This window comes from Symsagittifera roscoffensis, chromosome 9, assembly GCF_963678635.1.
Source record: "Symsagittifera roscoffensis chromosome 9, txSymRosc1.1, whole genome shotgun sequence".
Lineage (NCBI taxonomy): Eukaryota > Metazoa > Xenacoelomorpha > Acoela > Convolutidae > Symsagittifera > Symsagittifera roscoffensis.
Window position 1 is genome coordinate 27,424,746 of NC_087070.1, and position 18,137 is coordinate 27,442,882.

Here is an 18,137-nt window from a genome sequence, read left to right on the forward strand (position 1 = left end):
TTTCTAGGTCGCATTAGGTTTGAGTCCGAAACGTCGCCGAATTTAAACTAATTAGAGGCTTTTTTTTTAATTTTTTTTGCACTTCTAAGAACTTAAGAGCTGCTTTTTGTCGTGTTCTCGCTAGTGTTTGTGAAGCACAGCTTCGCCTGTGTCTAAAAATATAAGCGCTTCCTGCTCCAACAAGTTATTGCATATTTAGAAACGATAAAGTTGTTATGCAAGGCAATTCGGCTGCCCAGAAAAAAAGTTGACTGACGCGGTTGAAACTTCAATTGAAAAAATAAGATTGTCTTTCAGAAAGAAATTATACCATGGCTGGTTTTCTTGACCATGCTAAAGCATTCAATTCTGTTTCACATCAAATTTTTCTCAACAGACTAAATTTGGTACGGATTTTCCACTGAAGCTCGCAAATTTTTTGTCGGACCGGAAACACTGCGCTCAAGTTGGTGATACAAAGTATTGCTAGGCTACGGTAAATCGCGGTTTAACACTAGGTACAGTGCGCGTTCAGATAGTTTTCATGTTTTTCATTAATAGTTCAAGCAATAAATGGGAAAGTCGCTTCCAAACCGTTCAATGTGCGGATGAGTTATCTGTGCAGAAATTGACTTGCCCATTTTGAAATCTTATATACAAGATACATTAAAATCTGTAAAGCTTTATTTATTCAAGATTGAACTCATGGTTTATGCAGATAAAACAATTATAATCAGATTTGACAAAACATCAGAATCATTTGGTTCAATATTTGCATGAAACGCAGAAGTTGGAAACTTCAGATTCAGCACCTTATCTTGGCATTATTTTGGACGGAAAATTGAGTTTTTTTAACGATATGAAGAAGTGTTCCAGCAAAATGTTGTGCGGATTTCGGTATTAAACATCCTACTGAATGAATAGCCGTTGCTAGCGCGTGCTTTTTATTGAAATGCCTAGTTCCGTCCCATATTAGTAATAGTGGATGATGTTTTAGTAGATTACAACAGTAAAGTGATCGTTTGTATCGCCAAATAAACTGAGGTGTAAAGTTTACTTCATTAGAACAAATTTTGAAAGATGTCGTGATCTGTTTTCGAAAAACAACTTATTTTCTGCAGGATTGTTTATCGAAAAAATTTGAGTACTTCATTCGCAGTTTCATAGAAATTTTTGATAAAAGTTTTCTTTTGCTAGAATTTTGCCAACAATCAACTGCACAAATATTGCCAACAATGAACTGCCTTGCCTCAAAACTTGAGAATGATCAAAAAGAAGTCAAAGTATCAAACTGAAATTAATAATTTTTCACTTCATTTTATTGAAAAAATACCGGTATGAATATATGAATAATTACACATGCAAATCTTGTGTTATAGTATGAACTACCTTTTTTTCCAGCCTAAGTCGCAAATATGGTAGCGATAAAATTTGTTCACTTTGAAAATGTTCGTTTTGACCAATAACCAGCTATTAAGTATAGCCAATGCTAAGGATACTAACACAGACTATTATTGTTCCGATTTTCGTAACGAAATTAACGGAATATATGTGCTCGGATGTTTTTTTTCTTCAGACAAATTTCGATGGGATTTTTGATATCATTCAAAAAGTATTGTTGCCCTGAGCTTAAATTATGAAAGATGTTTCACCTGTGGTCATTTTTCGTGTTGTTCTAAATTGGTTGAAGGAAGCTTATTTGCCATAATTGATTTGTTACTTGAAGCGAAATTTATGACGTGTGGGGGGATAATTTTCACAAAAAAATCTTCGCCTCTGTGTTGCCAAGCGACAATGTGCATGTGCAAGGGCGTTACTCTTAATCTCGATGTCGGGGTTCCGCTTCAGGCACAAAGAAGTTTTTATTTTCTAAGGCTTTTTCTTAGTTTCTTTTTTGGTCTCTCGTTTGTGTTCGCGGAGTGCAGCTTCGATCACTGTCGAAATTTGTTTTCTCGTTGTTTGTAACTCAATCCCAACTTTTCCCTATAATTTTTTGATCGAAAATTAAATAGGTTTGGAGAATCCATTTATTCGTCATGTTCGCCTCATTTTACGTCTTTTGAGGAGCGATAAAATTTCTCGGATGGGTTTGCTGGTGGTTTATGGTATCATTACACAAGCAAAGCTTGTGTGATAGTATGAACTCTCCTTTTTCCAACCTAATCTCAAATATTGTTGTGACTCAAATATTTTTGCGACAAAATGTTCATTTTGAAAGTTTTAATTTTGATCAATAACCAGCAATTAAATACAGCGCTTGCTAGGATATTAACATACTATTATTTATTACAAATAGCACTTTAGCTTCAAACTATCATGGATCTGTAGCGTAGAGGTAGGTAAGGAGACCAGCAACAAAATAAGAGGGTTCGAACCTGGGCAAGGTCAGATGCTTTAAATAGACTTTTTCGTATACTAGTTAAAATGCGCCCGCTTTATAAACTGAGGCATGTTAGTTGGTAAATTTCTTTTTTGTTGGAATTGACTGCTAATTTGTCATTATTGGCGTGCGTCACTCAGCAATTATGTAGACTCATAATTGTCGTGCGTCACTTCAGAAACCTTGTAGACTCAAAGTTTCATTCATTCAGTTTTTCCCAACAGCGTTATCGGTCATATTTTTGCTTGTGTATGCGAAGTGCAACTTCGCCTCTGTGTATAACTCTTTTTTTACCTTGTTTTAATTGATCTAATGGTGTTTAGAAGCCAGCCTGGATTACTTAATCTTATTTGTTGATTTGCAAACTGATATCAAAAAGCTTGTATTCTTTAACCTGTGAGTCCTGTTAACAATTCAAGCTATCTGTTCAGATAGATGCTACGGAACAAGGAGGTTGTGAAGTGGAGAGGGACTCCTCGGCCACTGAGAGTTTCGCAGATCTGGAGAGTGAGGGTGAGGACGAAGGTGACAAAGACGACGAGTTCTTCGATGCTCTCTCTCAGCAGCTGTGCAACTCCACGCTTATCTTAGACTGTGAGCCAGATGGGACAGAAGCTACAGGACAGTCGCAAGAGGGGTACATTCACGTGATATTCGGTTTAAAGAAAATTTATTTGGAAGCCAAATATAAGTATATGTGATTTGTAATATCATCCTTCCTTTTGACTTGATTGAGTGCATTAGTTTCGGTTCCCCGATATATCAGCGTATTGCAACCTACCCTTCACGATCCTATCTAATACTATTCAATCCTAGTTTCCAATCTAACCTGTGTCATGTCATGTTACCCTAGGTTTAAATACTAAAATTTACCTATAATTACTAAAATTAACTGTTCAAGCTAATTTTGCGCAGCTTCATCAAGATTTGAATAGAAGTTGAGAGCTTTTTCCATCTAGGTTTTTAGCTTTCTGATTTTGTGCTTCTGGTATATGGGCAACAGTAATGCTTGCTCGTTAATTTCCATTGAATTTCCACCAATTTTCTTCAAACTTTTCAGTGCACGCTGGGACTGAAACACAAGGTGGAGCTGGTTCTGTCAGAAAATTATGTTTAATCCGAGTGAATTAGAGAGACATTTATGTCGCAATCAAGTTTTTCGAATATTTTTTATGAAGATGAAACAGTTAGGTTTCAAAATGTTTTCAACGAAGGAATGTTCGATGATGTTTGAAATTAATACAACTCCTAAATCAAAATGAAGTCATTGGAGCAAGATAATGCATAATTGTAACGCAAAGTAGTATTCGATAGCATTTTCTAGGCTTGAAAGCTGTGTCATATAGCTTTGTAGTCAGGCTGTTGCGTGGTTGTTTTAATAAGAAAACTATAATATAAAGTACTGGATTTTAGTTAATATTAATAGCACCCGATCTTTGAGTGGACTCGGCCAAAGTGATTTACATGAACGTGAAATAGATAAATATAATATCAGCAAATATATTACATAAGTAGTAGAAGAGTGAGCTGATCAGGGGGGGGGGGGGGGGTGTGGTTGCAGACCCCCATGTATTAAGATAGGGAATAGAGCATCCGGTCTACAAGCTATTAATTGAGATAGAGAATAGATTTCCCAATGTATTAGGATAGGGAATAGGTTTCCCAATGTATGAAGATAGCAGGTTTTAGATGGTAAAGTTTCAGATGGTAAGATGGTAAGTTTCAGAAAAATTTTTGGCGCCCGAATTTTTTGAGCTCGATTTTGCCGATACTTGCGTTTCTTAGCTAACTTTTACGATTTGTGATATGTAAGGGCTATCTTGTCTTACAAAAATTCGGTATGGTAAGTTTCAGAAGGTAAGTTTCAGAAAAATTTCTGAAATTTTAACTTTTTCTTGCAAATACATTTTTATCTTGAAAAAAAAACACTTTTATATTAAAAGATCGAAAAAAAACAAAAAAAATCGATGGTAAGTTACAGATGGTTAAGTTTCGACAAAAATTAAGTTTCGATTTAGAGTATGGGATCATAAACTAATATATCACAGAATATATTTTTTCTCGAAAGAATCTTTTAAATTCTTATTTCATCTTATTTATATTCCCTCAGGTTATCTGGGGAAATTGTCAAGAGGGAATATCTTTGACAGGATAATTATTCCGCTCCACGAGATATCGGGGGAATCTTGACAGCTCCTCACGGTTGATTACTTTTATATCCCACTTAATCTTTTATGCCCCAGGTTATCTGGAGAACGGATGACAGGTTCATTATACTTATTAATTTTATGACTTAGTGTATTATTTTTCACATAATTATCCCACGATTATATGACAGATGCATATTAGCAGTTTCCACAGAGTTAATGAAGCGTGAAATACTTTCTTGAGATTAAATTCTTAAATTTTCATAAAAAATTGAAATACATCCAATCAAAATTGCATGAACTTTTCATTGGAACTAAGATAAAAATATGCAAAAATTTTTAAATTTCTACCAATCAGATGTTTTTATCTAGTTCTTGTTTTTGCCTCAACTAGTTTAATTATTCTGTCATTTTTTTTGCTTCGATTCATTATAGTTCTCTTTTATCACTTTGTCTTTAATCTTTGAAAAATTCTTTGAAATTTCCAAAAAATTATCATCCAAATTTGTCAGTGATCCGCCACGTTAAAAGTTTACACTGAGAAAAATGTAGTATCATAGTTTTTTTTGTGTGTCTGATATTTTTGTATTAAAATTTTTCCATCTTTCTCAGAGTAAACTTCTAAGAAAATTATACAATTTACGAGAAGTTGGTTACGATTTTTTATAAATTTATCTACTCTCATTTCGCCAACTTCTCTGGTCAAACTGTACATATAAGCCAATCTACTTCGTTGGGCATTGATTATACGACCATAGCGTAGTGTGATAGTACGATGCAAATTTTGTTTCCGACCTTAGTCGCGTATGAAAAGGCTATTTCTGGTGGCAAATTGGTATTATGCTCTTAATGCAGCCTACTGGTTCAAAATTGCCACCAAAAAGCATCAACCGAGTTAACTTTTTACTAATCAAATGTCAAAGCACGTGGTATTATACTCTTAATGCAGCCTACTGATTCAATGTGCTTTGACATTTGATTAGTAACAAGTTAACTCAGTTGATGATTTTTTAATGCATCGATCAAATCGGAAAAAGCTCTTTGCTTCATACAACAGTTTGGTAATTAAAATCCCATTTCAGAATTTCCATCTCGATATATATTTCGCGTGTTTTTTGAAATGCCTTAATGCGCAATTTGGTTTAATCTATTCTATTTTGTTGCATCCAAAGTTTGTGTGGTTTTCTTTAGTTTTTCACACTCCAAAATTTTCCATGGAAAGTCTTAGTTGTGCTTTTTAATTTTTTTGTGCATCTGAATCTTCGCTGCTTTCTCGCTCGGGTTTGCGAAGTTGCAGGTTCGTCTGTGTTTGTTCTTAGCATACATAGCCTGAACCAACATGAAATTGTATGTTTTTTATGCGACATTGATAAAACTTAGAGACAATCGCACAAAGACATTATTCAGTTTTTGCATGATTCCGAAAGTTTTTAGGGTCATTGATTTTGAAAAAACTCCTTGTAAAAATCATTTGGTGTCAGTTTTTATTTTTTTTTCAAAAAAGATTTAGTCGCTAAAGTAAATTGATTAGATAAAATAAGTGGTCTGGACCTATGGATTTTCCGGCCTGGGCAATTAAAATGGCAGAACTTTCCATTGCTGAATAATAATAAGTTTATTCGATAAACCAGTGCATCAAGTTAATATTGTGCCCCGATTATCTCAAGCTTACATAGATACGAGATACAAAAAGGAGATCAACAGCGGCAATTAACTATAGGCCATTTTGGTAACAAATACTTCATTAAGCTAGCGAGCACCTAGTGTTTTAGTAAGAACCTTTTTTTCTTACCTAACTCGCAAGTAAAAGTTTTCACTAATGCTTTTTTGCTATAATCGCGATCCGAAGCAGTGGAAATTTCATAGCAGCTTTTCTCGGCTTTGTTTGTGGCTAAAAAGTGTTCATGGCTGAATTGTTAGTGCGTGAGAATCATAATCTCTAGGTCGGATTAGGTTTGAGTCCGAAACGTTGCCGATTTTAAACTAATTAGAGGCTTTTTATACTTTTTTTTGCACTTCTAAGAACCTAAGAGCTGCTTTTTGTCGTGTTATCGCTAGTGTTTGCGAAGGGCAGATTCGCCGGTGTCTAAAAATATAAGCGCTTCCTGCTTCAACTAGTTATTGCATATTTGAAACGATAAAGTTATTATGCAAGGCAATTCGGCTGCCCAGAAAAAAAGTTGACTGACGCGGTTGAAACTTCAATTGAAAAAATAAGATTGTCTTTCAGAAAGAAATTATACCATGGCTGGTTTTCTTGACCATGCTAAAGCATTGGCTTCCAAACCGTTCAGTGTGCGGATGAGTTATCTATGCAGAAAATGACTTGCCCATTTTGAAATCTTATATACAAGATACATTAAAATCTGTACGGCTTTATTTATTCAAGATTGAACTCATGGTTTATGCAGATAAAACAATTATAATCAGATTTTACAAAATATCAGAATCATTTGGTTCAATATTTTCATGAAAAGCAGAAGTTGGAAACTTAAGATTCAGCACCTTATCTTGGCATTATTTTGGACGGAAAATTGAGTTTTTTCAACGATATGAAAAGTGTTCCAGCAAAATGTTGTTCGGATATCAGGATTTATACATCCTACTGAATGAATAGCCGTTACTAGCGCGTGCTTTTTATTGAAATGCCTAGTTCCGTCCCATATTAGTAATAGTGAATGATGTTTTAGTAGATTACAACAGTAAAGTGATCGTTTGTATCGCCAAATAAACTGAGGTGTAAAGTTTACTTCATTAGAACAAATTTTGAAAGATGTCGTGATCGGTTTTCGAAAAACAACTTATTTCCTGCAGGATTGTTTATCGAAAAAATTTGAGTACTTCATTCGCAGTTTCATAGAAACTTTTGATAAAAGTTTTCTTTTGCTAGAATATCGCCAACAATGAACTGCAGAAATATTGCCAACAATGAACTGCCTTGCCTCAAAACTTGAGATTGAACAAAAGAAGTCAAAGTATCAAACTGAAATTAATAATTTTTCACTTCATTTTATTTAAAAAGTACCGGTATGAATATATGAATAATTACACATGCAAATCTTGTGTTATAGTATGAACTACCTTTTTTTCCAACCTAAGTCGCCAATATGGTAGCGATAAAATTTGTTCACTTTGAAAATGTTCGTTTTGACCAATAACCAGCTATTAAGTATAGCCAATGCTAAGGATACTAACACAGACTATTATTGTTCCGATTTTCGTAACGAAATTAACGGAATATATGTGCTCGGATGTTTTTTTTTCTTCAGACAAATTTCGATGGGATTTTTGATATCATTCAAAAAGTATTGTTGCCCTGAGCTTAAATTATGAAAGATGTTTCACCTGTGGTCATTTTTCATGTTCTAAATTGGTTGAAGGAAGCTTATTTGCCATAATTGATTTGAAGCTGAAATTTATGACGTGTGATGGGATAATTTTCACAAAAAAATCTTCGTCTCTGTGTTGCCAAGCGAGAATGTGCAAGGACGTGACTGACTCCTAATCTCGAGGTCGGGGTTCTGCTTCAGGCACAAAGAAGTTTTTTTTTCTAAGGCTTTTTCTTAGTTTCTTTTTTGGTCTCTCGTTTGTGTTCGCGGAGTGCAACTTCGATCTTTTTCGAAATTTGTTTTCACGGTGTTTGTAACTCAATCCCAACTTTTCCCTATAATTTTTTGCTTGAAATTTAAATCGGTTTGGAGAATCCATTTATTCGTCATGTTTGCCTCATCTTACGTCTTTTGAGGAGCGATAAAATTTCTCGGATGGGTTTGCTGGTGGTTTATAGTATCATTACACAAGCAAAGCTTGTGTGATAGTATGAACTCTCCTTTCCGAACCTAATTCGCAAATATTGTTGTGACTCAAATATTGTTGCGACAAAATGTTCATTTTGAAAGTTTTCATTTTGATCAATAACCAGCAATTAAGTACAGCCCATGCTAGGATATTAACATAATATTATTTATTACAAATAGCACTTTAGCTTCAAACTATCATGGATCTGTAGCGTAGAGGTAGGTAAGGAGACCAGCAACAAAATAAGAGGGTTCGAACCTGGGCAAGGTCAGATGCTTTTAATAGACTTTTTCGTATACTAGTTAAAATGCGCCCGCTTTATAAACTGAGGCATGTTAGTTGGTAAATTTCTTTTTTGTTGGAATTGACTGCTAATTTGTCATTATTGGCATGCGTCACTCAGCAATTATGTAGACTCATAATTGTCGTGCGTCACTTCAGAAACCTTGTAGACTCAAAGTTTCACTCATTCAGTTTTTCCCAACAGCGTTATCGGTCATGTTTTTGCTTGTGTATGCAAAGTGCAACTTCGCCTCTGTGTTAAACTATTTTTTTACTTTGTTTTAATTGATCTAATGGTGTTTAGAAGCCAGCCTGGATTACTTAATCCTATTTGTTGATTTGCAAACTGATATCAAAAAGCTTGTATTCTTTAACCTCTGGGTCCTGTTAACAATTCAAGCTATCTGTTCAGATAGATGCTACGGAACAAGGAGGTTGTGAAGTGGAGAGGGACTCCTCGGCCACAGAGTTTCGCAGATCTGGAGAGTGAGGGTGAGGACGAAAGGGACAAAGACGACGAGTTCTTCGATGCTCTCTCTCAGCAGCTGTGTAACTCCACGCTTATCTTAGACTGTGAGCCAGATGGGACAGAAGCTACAGGCCAGTCACAAGAGGGGTACATTCACGTGATATTCGGTTTAAAGAAAATTTATTTGGAAGCCAAATATAAGTATATCTGATTTGTAATATCACCCTTCCTTTTGACTTGATTGAGTGCATTAATTTCGGTTCCCCGATATATCAGCGTATTGCAACCTACCCTTCACGATCCTATCTAATACTATTCAATCCTAGTTTCCAATCTAACCTGTGTCATGTCATGTTACCCTAGGTTTAAATACTAAAATTTACCTAAAATTACTAAAATTAACTGTTCAAGCTAATTTTGCGCAGCTTCATGAAAGTTTGAATAGAAGTTGAGAGCTTTTTCCATCTAGGTTTTTAGCTTTCTGATTTTGTGCTTCTGGTATATGGGCAACAGTAATGCTTGCTCTTTAATTTCCATTGAATTTCCACCAATTTTCTTCAAAGTTTTCAGTGCTTGCTGGGACTGAAACACAAGGTGGAGTTGGTTCTGTCAGAAAGTTATGTTTAATCCGAGTGGAATAGAGAGACATTTATGTCGCAATCGAGTTTTTCGCATATTTTTTATGAAGATGAAACAGTTAGGTTTCAAAATGTTTTCAATGACGGAATGTTCGATGATGTTTGAAATTTATACAACCCTTAAGTCAAAATGAAGTTATTGGAGCAAGATAATGCATAATAGTAACGCAAAGTAGTATTCGATAGCATTTTTTTGGGTTGGAAGCTGTGTCATATAGCTTTGTAGTCAGGCTGTTGCGTGGTTGTTTTAATAAGAAAACTATAATATAAAGTACTGGATTTTAGTTAATATTAATAGCACACAATCTTTGGGTGCACTCGACCAAAGTGATTTACATCAACGTGAAATAGATAAATATAATATCAGCAAATATATTACATAAGTAGTAGAAGAGTGAGTTGATCAGGGGGGGTGTGGTTGCAGACCCCCATGTATTAAAGGGAATAGAGCATCCGGTCTGCAAGCTATTAATTAAGATAGGGAATAGATATCCCAATGTATTAGGATAGGGAGTAGGTTTCCCATTGTATGAAGACAGCAGGTTTTAGATGGTAAAGTTTCAGATGGTAAGTTTCAGAAAAATTTTTGGCGCCCGAATTTTTTGAGCTCGATTTTGCCGATAGTTGCGTTTCTTAGCTAACTTTTTTGATTTGTGATATGTAAGGGCTATCATGTCTTACAAAAACTTGGTACGGTAAGTTTCAGAGGGTAAGTTTCAGAAAGATTTCTGAAATTTTAGGTTTTACTTGCAAATACATTTTTATCTTGAAAAACATTTTTATATTAAAAGATCGAAAAAAAAATCAAAACATTTGGTGGTAAGTTTCAGATGGTAAGTTTCGACAAAAATTTAGTTTCGATTTAGAGTATGGGGTCATAAACTAATATATCACAGAATATTCTTTTTTCTCGAAAGAATCTTTTAAATTCTTATTTCATGTTATTTATTTTCCCTCAGGTTATCTTGGGAAAATTGTCAAGAGGGGATTATCTTTGACAGGTTAATTATCCCGCTCCACGAGATATCAGGGGAATCTTGACAGCTCCTCCTGGTTGATTACTTTTATATTCCACTTAATCTTTTATTCCCCAGGTTATCTGGAGAACGGATGACAGGTTCATTATACTTATTAATTTTATGACTTAGTGTATTATTTTTCACATAATTATCCCACGATTATATGACAGATGCATATTAGCAGTTTCCACAGAGTGTTTTTTTCAGCCGAGTTTGACTATCTCAAAGACGTCAAGTGAAGTGTCATTTTGAAGCCATTTTAGCCGTTATTAGGAGCCCATCTAGATTTTTGAAAGAAAGAGGTTTCGCAGTGTCGAGAAAACCTGGTCTGAGTTTTCTTGTTTTTCAGACTAAATAAGATAAAGGCTACCTTCAATTTCAATTCTACAATTTCAATTCTAGTGTTGCAGCTATATTACCACTCCTTCTAGCATTTTTCCAATAAATTGATAAGCCCTTTTAAGAAACAAATAAACAAAAGTTTGGGCAAAAATGATTTAAATAATTGAAAAAGATTTTTATTTTTTCGTTTTTGTTTGTTTAAGAGTTGGATTAACCCAGTTCAAAACTTTATTCTTTTGAAGACTATTATAAAGTCTAAGAAAGAAATAATAAAACACAAAAAAGTCGCAAGACAAACCCATACCAAAAACAATTTGATTTTTGAAAAAAGGACACGACCAAAGTAACATAAGAAAGACCAACATAAACCCAGCATGAAGCGTTATCACATAACAGGACCTCTCAAAGAAACAGCACGAAATCATACTCCCACTCCTGGCCTAACCCACCAAAGAGGACGTCCTGAGCATGCTCTATAGCCGGCCTAACCCACCGCGCTACATCCACGCTTTTTGACCACACTTCTATTTTTAATAAGAGGTACTCAAGGGTGAGTAACTCTTCAAAATAACCAAACTAAAACAAAACGCTTTTGTGAAAACGATTAACTAAAATCATGATTAAAAAATTGGACTAAGCTAAGATAATTTTATAAAATGTAAACCATACTTTGCAGTATATAGATCAATACACAACAACAAAGACGAACATCCAAAGACTAGATGATCCCATTACACTCGAACAAAAGAATGGCTAAGCACAACCGATATGCCGTCCACAATCACAACTCAAAGGATTTAGAGTACGACTTGACTTCGCAGAAAAGGACTTCATTGAACTAGACCAATGAACACCTCGATGTTCAAGTATACGTACAGATCCGAGTTACGAGGCATCCCTTCCACACACGATCTCCACGCCATTCCCAGACGAGATTGAACACAAAACAAGTTCTCTACATAATACAGAAAAACCCGTCATAGCAAATCATTTTGAAATCAGATTGATTTCATTGGGGATCACAGTCGTTGTCAAAAGACGACGCAACGATTGTATGTCCCTAACTCCAGCGTCCTGGAACTTCTTCGACAAAGAGGAACCGGACAAGAATGTTGTTCGCCAAATACCAACGTTCATCATCCATCCTTCGAATTGCAGAAAGATAATTCTAAAAAACTCTGTAAAACCCGGATGGGTGGAACCTGATCTAAACTACATTTTATAATTGGATAAATTGGATATTTTACCACTGTAAAATATTTAATATTAACCAATCATAATCCATCTAACTAACAACCCACTTATTTGTAGGTGCTGAAATTACTTGTTAATTCAGCACCAGAGAGATTTGAATTTAACTTAGAAATTAGTTGCCTCTCCAAGAGAACTTCAGCAGCCGCAATAAACCAGTATACCCTAGATCTATTGAGCCTAGCAGAGACTAGTTAAACACCCTGAGACAAGAAAGTATAAGAGTAAGATTAGGATCGGTATTAGACTAAGAAGTTGCACGAATCTATCCGGCCGAAAATAAGATAGCGTGACGAGCAGACGGTGTACCCTATCCGAAATTACTCCATGAGTTAACCACATCGGTCATAACTCAATATTTCCAATTGGTGATTTTTGTTTCATTGTGAACTGGTGTCCCATGGCTGGATTTGTTTGAATATTTTTAGGATGAACTCATAAAGTTGTATCTATTTTTTGACAGTTTGTGAGATAATGGGGATATAATGTTTCATTTTCTTGTTCGTTTTTTTTTGCTAGTTAACTGAAAAGGGCGATTACAACTAAACCCGTATTCTGTCAAATCATATTGTGTTAAGATGGACATGGTAGATTTTCCTTGTTGCCCTAAGCATTCCATGGTCTGAGATATGTTTGAATTAACCCTTGTAAATTGTCAAATGTTGGCATCTTAAATTCATTCTAGAATTGTATTACGTATCGAGAGCACCATTCATTGCGCCAAGGTATATACAATAAAAGCCAAAATCTTACAATGAGGTTGACAATATTTAACTCTTAGGTCATTTGCACTGGACAAGAGCCATGAAGAGTCTTTCCTCTCGACTGAACCAATTGGCAAAAATGTCCTAATCTTGCTCTCTGCCGACAGTCTGTTCAAATACGACAAGACATCATTCTCCGACTACGAACAGTTCTTCCGGGAAAACATCTTCAAAATCCTGCAGAGGTTTTTCCACTCACAACCCCAATCGACCATCGTGAAATCATTCTCGCTGCCTTTGGGGCTCATATGCGACTTGCAAACACAAATGTCACAAGTTTCCGAAAAAAATATAGGTCACGCTCGTTACAGATCGAGAGATATTTTCGATTCCGAACCACTTGAGTTCGGATCGCATACAGTCGCAATGTCAACCGCGGCTCTTTTCATGCCAAAACAACCAAGCTACTCTCAGTCTGTGGAAGAAGTCTCAACTGATATTGAAAGATACATCAAGAATTTAAAATCTGAAATAGGAGATTATGTTGATTTCGAAGTATCAGTTATTTGCGACAATCTAGCTTCTGTTTTGTTCCACGATATTCTCACAGGGTTTTCTCCAGCAAGTAAAGTTAACCAAAAAATGCCAAACATTAGCGTTTGTGATGCGTTCCCAATATCCAATGTGTATTATCTTGGATCCTCTTTGGGTTTCGTACTTTCGTTTTACGGCAGAGGCAATCAGTCGAGACTCACTTTCCCTCTCTATAATTTATTCTTTGCCGAAGATTCGTGTTCAGCGAGACTGGAACCTATTCTGATTGGACAAAATGAACAGTTGACAGATGACAGTCGAGATCTTCCCTTTAAACTGACGTCTTACCAAGACTTGTTCAAGAGGGGCAGTGAGAGACACAGAAAGCTAGATGTGTTTCCAGGTAAGAATTACGCAGTACAGAACTATGACATGGTGTGTTTTTTTTTCAGCCGAGTTTGACTATCTCAAAGACGTCAAGTGAAGTGTCATTTTGAAGCCATTTTAGCCGTTATTAGGATCCCATCTAGATTTTTAAAAGAAAGAGGTTTCGCAGTGTCGAGAAAACCTGGTCTGAGTTTTCTTGTTTTTCAGACTAAATAAGACAAAGGCTACCTTCAATTTCAATTCTACAATTTCAATTCTAGTGTTGCAGCTATATTACCACTCCTTCTAGCATTTTTCCAATAAATTGATAAGCCCTTTTAAGAAACAAATAAAAAAAAGTTTGGGCAAAAATGATTTAAATAATTGAAAAAGATTTTTATTTTTTCGTTTTTGTTTGTTTAAGAGTCGATGAACGTAGTTCAGTCTCTTTCGTAAATCGCAATGATCTTTTTTTCGTTTTTGGTTCAGGAAAAGTCCTAAAAGACGAAAACGGCATGGGAAGTTTTGATATTGAATTCAGAACAAATGCGTATCAAACACGTAGAAGAGCTAAAGGCAATTTGCCATATATTTCTTGTCAGACTAATTATATGAACAAGTCTCTGATATGTTTCCAATTAATAGCATGCATTTTTTGCAGAAAAACTTGCCAATGCCCGTAAACCGTGACAAAAAGGATATTACAGGCTAACCAAATTTTCTCAAAAAGTTTTTGCATCTATATGTTCACGATAATCAAACAATAACTGATATGTAAGATTCGCCTTTTTTAGCACGCTTCGTTTCACCATTCAGGGGTCCCGCTTGTTGAGTAGAACTACTCTTCAGGAACCCCTCTGGTCAATTTTAAATAATTAAAACTTTTGTTTTGTACGGTAAATTAATTCAAAATTTGTTCAGGCTCAAATTTACTTTTTCGCAATTTGACTTTTGAATTTTTCTAAGTTCAGTTTGTTTCCTTGAAGGAAGGCCAACTCCACTATCGAACAGTGAAAGTTGAAATGCCACGAAAAACGTGATTGACTTTTGTGGCCTTTTAAACGTGTTTCGAAAATGGAATTTAGTTTTCAGATTCCCCGCGAAATACAAAAATTTAAGTATTGATCCAGTTTTCTCAAATTTGGTTAATTTTATCGAATAAGTGGCAGTCATTAACTGTCCTAGAAATTCAAAGAGCCTTAAGGGTATCTGTTTAAGTCTGTTTCAGTTTACTTACGCTCATTGACTCTTTTCCTCATGTTCTTTAAATCTTAAAGGCTGCCTTGTGATTTTTCATGTGATTGTGTGTGTAGACATCCAGGGCAGGAGTGACCTGCAGCTGTGGAGTGGGGAGGGGGAGGACGAGGAGTTCATTGAGTTGGTCACCAGAGTCAGGGGCACACATGCTCTCTACTGGGAGTCATTCGACGTCGCCTTCTTCATCCTCTCAAACTTCACCTCACACTCCGTCTACACACACAACCACTACACTAATGACAACACTGTACAACAGGTATGGAAGGAGGAGTGACTGCTGATTAATTAGGTTCACATCTTTTCTTCACTGTTTTATAAGTTTCATGTCGAAAATATTATGCTTTCTGATAGTTTTTCTTAGTTCATTTGCTTCACTGCCATCACTAAACTTATTACACCAGGTTTGTCTTACATTTCCAGATCACTTTCCAAGTTGAGTCACGCGTGTCGTCGCACACTTAAAGTATTTTGAGTTTTTGTTATCAAGGATTCGGCTGAAAATGTTGGCTCAGTTGCTTCATCTATTCATTGATCTCATCGGGCGATATCCGGTAGTAATCATTTTTTGTTCCGACCATTGAAAATGGGGACGAACTTTGTATTCGGCTGTGTTTTAGTTTTTTATTCCGACCATTTTTTATTCCGATGGTTTTTTTTCTTTTTGTTTTCCACGCAAAATGAGGTACCGCAAATAATCATTAGAATGGGTCGAGTAATAGATCATATTTAAGCCATTTCAGTCGTGATTCGAATTTTTGGAAACAAATATCAGTGCTGAGAAAAACCGGTTTGAAGTTTTTGATATTTGGTCTTTTCGAGCTAATAAGGTGAACTTGCAGTTCAGGCTTACAATAGCTTATTAAAGCTTAAATTAAAGCCGTGAAAACTTACTGGAGCTGTTTTAATGGTGTAAAGTTAGCGCCAAAACATTTCTGCGAATATTAGGATTTTATAGGATTTGTTTTTCTTATCATTTTTCTTCAAAAACTGTTGTCCAGTTTGCCTATCTTCCTACGACTGTAGAATATGCCTAAGTTGTAGTTTTTTCAGATCCTTTTATCACACCACGCAGAAAAAAACGACAGTTTCGAAAAAAAAATGTTAGTCATATTCAAAATTTCGAATTGATATCCAATTAAGTTTTTGAAAATGTTTTTTTTTTGTTTTTGTTGTTTCCATCATTTGTGAATTGCAACTGGTGCGGAGGTCCGATTCGCCTGTGTCAGATTTTGCAATAGCTTTGAACTTGGCATGGTAAAATAAGTTGAAATAAGTTTTCTCTTACTTCAGTGATTTCGATTTGGGCTTATTAAATTGTGATTCGAATTGATTGGTTGAATTAGGAATCGCATGGATTGATGTCGGATAGTGTGGGCATGGAAGGGAGAGACACGGCGGAGTTCTCCATACTTAATGACTTTTTCACAGACGCCGACAGCAGAGAGAGGGAAAGAGAAAGAGCCACCGCAGACATGAGCGCTCTACAAAGACGCAAGTTCGACCACAAGTGAGTATAGCATTTAGGGAAATTACCTAGAACTCTAACCCAAACGTAGAAAGCAATCATGGAACCTTCGACTTCTGTAAACGTTGCTACATTGAGTTCATAGTGGTTAAAGAAAGTTCCAATAACATCCGAGCACATGGAGATTTTTCTGAAATTGCGAGATTAGCCTGAGAATAAATTGAGGTAAGATTGGAAAAATGGATGGCGTGGTTTGAAATCATTTCATATCAAAGTTGAACTTTTAGTTTGGATGAAATGGCTGATTCCGATGCCGAAGGGTAAGTGAAGTTGACATTTGGGGTCACTTGGTTGTTTTATGTTGTTGTTGCTGTCTAAATTCCAACTGAAATACGGCTGGCCATTTCTGAAACGCCGATCAACTATGAAAGAACGAATACACCACACATCAGTTAATCTAACCCATCACACATCCTCCAAATGTCAAGCTTAATCGTGCAGTTTGTCCCGCTACGAATCCTAAGAAGCTCTTCTTGTTCATTTCATATCAATTGTTTTACAATCTCTACATATATTTCGATACGCTAACTCAAGCTAGATTTGACGTCAAAAATTTGCAAATAATAACACTTTTAGGTCAATTAACGCCCACATGCTCCTATGTCACATAGTAATTGATATCCCATTTTATATGAGTCCACGTTTTTGAACCTAGTCATAAAAGCCTTCGTTTTAAAAGGAAAATTCTTGAAAATCGGAATGTCTTTTTAAAAACAATCAGTTCGGGCTAAAAGCAAGAATAGGAACCTTTGTTTTGTTTATTGTGAAGCAATCATACTAAATCATCAATTTGAAAAATCTGTAAATATTTATCAGACTACATCATTACTTTGCCTGGTCTAACCATTAACTTTTTACGTCCGCTAAATAGATTCATTTCAATAGCTTAAACAGCTGTTTGGTTTTCTAGGAGTTCCGCGAGGAAGGCGAAGAGCTTCCCTCCTATGCATGTACTAAACGATATGGCAATCACAGTGGGAAACGAAGCAATGATCATTGGCAGATTCGGCTACAGGGTGGGAGTGTTTGTCTCGAAACTGTCTCGCGAGACGATCGAACTCGACTTTCGAAACGAAGTGGGAGACGAGGCAAATTCTGACTGGTCCAAAATTGGACAGATACATACAGGTTCCAAAGGTACCCGTAGTTTGTATACAGAAATTCATTGGTTCAGTTTGATTAAACTCTCTTTGGTTTGCAATTTTAAGTTCGATGCTCTTGCAATGATGACAAATTGGACTCCCATAGGTGGCCTAAATTAAGATAGATAGTCCAAGTTCACTTTAGTTCTAATTATTGCTTGCCCAGAATTGAAAGTTTCATGTAATATTTAACCAGGGGCACAATAGGTCTTTCGGAAAGAAGAACAACTTGTAGCTTGGTTCTTACCATCGTGAATAAATCATTTTATCACAAAAGGGGAGTGCAAGCGTTTTTTCTGGGGTC

The 18,137-nt window shown here is 35.8% G+C and overlaps 1 protein-coding gene across 2 annotated transcripts in view; it reads left to right on the forward strand.

Moving 5' to 3' along the window:
- Window positions 1-18,137, forward strand: part of LOC134853936 (protein retinal degeneration B-like) — a 78,336-nt gene that overhangs the window by 39,764 nt on the left and 20,435 nt on the right. The window contains exons 7-12 of one of the 2 annotated variants that reach the window (XM_063869924.1): window positions 2,791-2,996; window positions 13,087-13,946; window positions 15,223-15,422; window positions 16,510-16,673; window positions 16,919-16,951; window positions 17,602-17,828. In XM_063869924.1, coding sequence (XP_063725994.1) covers window positions 2,791-2,996; window positions 13,087-13,946; window positions 15,223-15,422; window positions 16,510-16,673; window positions 16,919-16,951; window positions 17,602-17,828 — 1,690 coding nt within the window. The remainder of the gene's footprint in view (window positions 1-2,790; window positions 2,997-13,086; window positions 13,947-15,222; window positions 15,423-16,509; window positions 16,674-16,918; window positions 16,952-17,601; window positions 17,829-18,137) is intronic. The other variant, XM_063869925.1, reaches the window with a different exon arrangement.